This window comes from Rhagoletis pomonella, unplaced genomic scaffold, assembly GCF_013731165.1.
Source record: "Rhagoletis pomonella isolate Grant_MI unplaced genomic scaffold, Rhpom_1.0 Rhpom_scaffold_19039, whole genome shotgun sequence".
NCBI classification, from domain to species: domain Eukaryota; kingdom Metazoa; phylum Arthropoda; class Insecta; order Diptera; family Tephritidae; genus Rhagoletis; species Rhagoletis pomonella.
In genome coordinates, this window is record NW_023477556.1 from 1041 (window position 1) to 2774 (window position 1734).

The window sequence follows — 1734 nt, forward strand, 5'->3', positions numbered from 1 at the left end:
GCTTTCGTTGCATGCGCTGAGGCAAGCCCACGCCCATTTTACCTGAACTAAGCTGTAGCATAGCAAGGTATGCAGAACCGCCGACTGTTCATGCACCTACAAATTTCCCTCTTTCTTTTTAGGCAGCCCTTTAGGAGAAAGTCGTTACAGAAAAATATTGGCGCCCAACGTGGGGCCCGAGGGTGCATCAGGGACATGTTTTTTGTTGCTCCTCACAGCTCCCGATTTCATTTTCTCCCAATTTATTTACATCATTTTGGCAATGGGTAAAATATGCCGGAGTTGCATGGTTTGGATATTTTCGGATCATGCCCGCTAATTGTTCCAAAGCCACAATCATTCTACTTAATTTTACTCAGGTTTAATTTGGCAATGAAGCTGGACTTTCTGTTAATTAAGTGCTCTTGATTACTGACCGTGGAATTGATACTTTAGACTTGAAATAACAATGTATTTCTTTATTAGACTTTGGTTAATGAAGCTGGACTGCAGATTTACTGAGTTATTTCGGTTTCTGACCGCTAAATTACCAAGTCAGAATTTCTCTGGTAATTATACTCTGGATTGACGTTTAGATTGTTGAGATGCGGGAACGATACGCAATAGGGTTGTGTTATCAGTATTTCGTATCTCTGTTCTGGCAGCTTGAGTGTTAGTTACTTAAATGTGTTTTTTTTTTCTCTTAATAACTAATTTACTTTTTGGATTTTTCATCCTCTGGAATGTTCCGGAGATAAACCAAAGTAGATATACCAAAATAAAAAAAAAAAAATAAAATAAAATAAAATAAAATAATATGAAAATAATTAATTCTGGTGGCCAGCACCACTTTGCTTTCAGCCAAACAAACAACAGTGCACGCTAAATTTTTTTTTTCCTTGCTCACCTAGGTATCCGTCACGACATATCCTACCGAGTAGTCCCCAAACAATTGCTTAATATATTCATATCGATAGCTGTTCGCTTTTGATTTAACTGTTTTTTTTTGTAGAGGTGATTAACCTATTAAAACATCATATCCAATCGGTGCTCAAAGCAAATCACTTTCAATATTATATGTACATTGTGCTTGCCGAAAGATATGAATAGCTTCTAAATTTTAACTTGTGCTTAATACAATGCCCGTGACTCATAGCCCGGGTAATGCCTCTGGAGGCATTGATATAGATACCATGAACAATACAATTTGCGCAATATGTAGTGAGGTTTTACAAAGCAGTAGAGATAGAGTAGAAACTCCTTGCAATCATCATTTCCATATCAAATGCATTCATACATGGCTGGAAAATAACGAGACCTGTCCAGTGTGTCGACAAGCATGTAATGTCAATGATTTAAAGTCGACCAACGTGGATGTCGAGATTGCTAATCCCCCTACTGGTCAAAGGACTGGGGCCATACCGCGCAAGCGACCCAACACTCGTAGTTTTGTACAAAGTAATCCTAATACTCGCATTACTGCTGCATCTGCGCATACCGCTCATCAGACACAAAGTCCTAGAAATAGAACTGGCGGGCGGCAACAGGAGACGAACGTTAATGTTATAACTGAACCAAGAGTAAGAGACTTGATAGTAGAGTCGCTTAACGTATTCCGAGAGGAAATTACAAATGATATTTCAAACGACCTTCGCAATATGTTACGAAATCTCAATTTAGCTGGTAATATACCTTTTTCCCCAACCAGTTTTCATAGAGAAGAGCCGCCAGCCTGGCCGCGGGATGCTCCTTTCG

The 1734-nt window shown here is 39.2% G+C and overlaps 1 protein-coding gene across 1 annotated transcript; it reads left to right on the forward strand.

Moving 5' to 3' along the window:
• Positions 1-1118: 1118 nt before the first annotated feature.
• Positions 1119-1662, forward strand: LOC118732341 (putative RING-H2 finger protein ATL37; the record flags this gene model as incomplete). The annotated part of the gene is made up of 1 exon (XM_036461471.1): positions 1119-1662. A coding segment is annotated over exon 1 (544 nt), but the record flags the coding sequence as incomplete, so codon positions are not given.
• Positions 1663-1734: the final 72 nt, after the last annotated feature.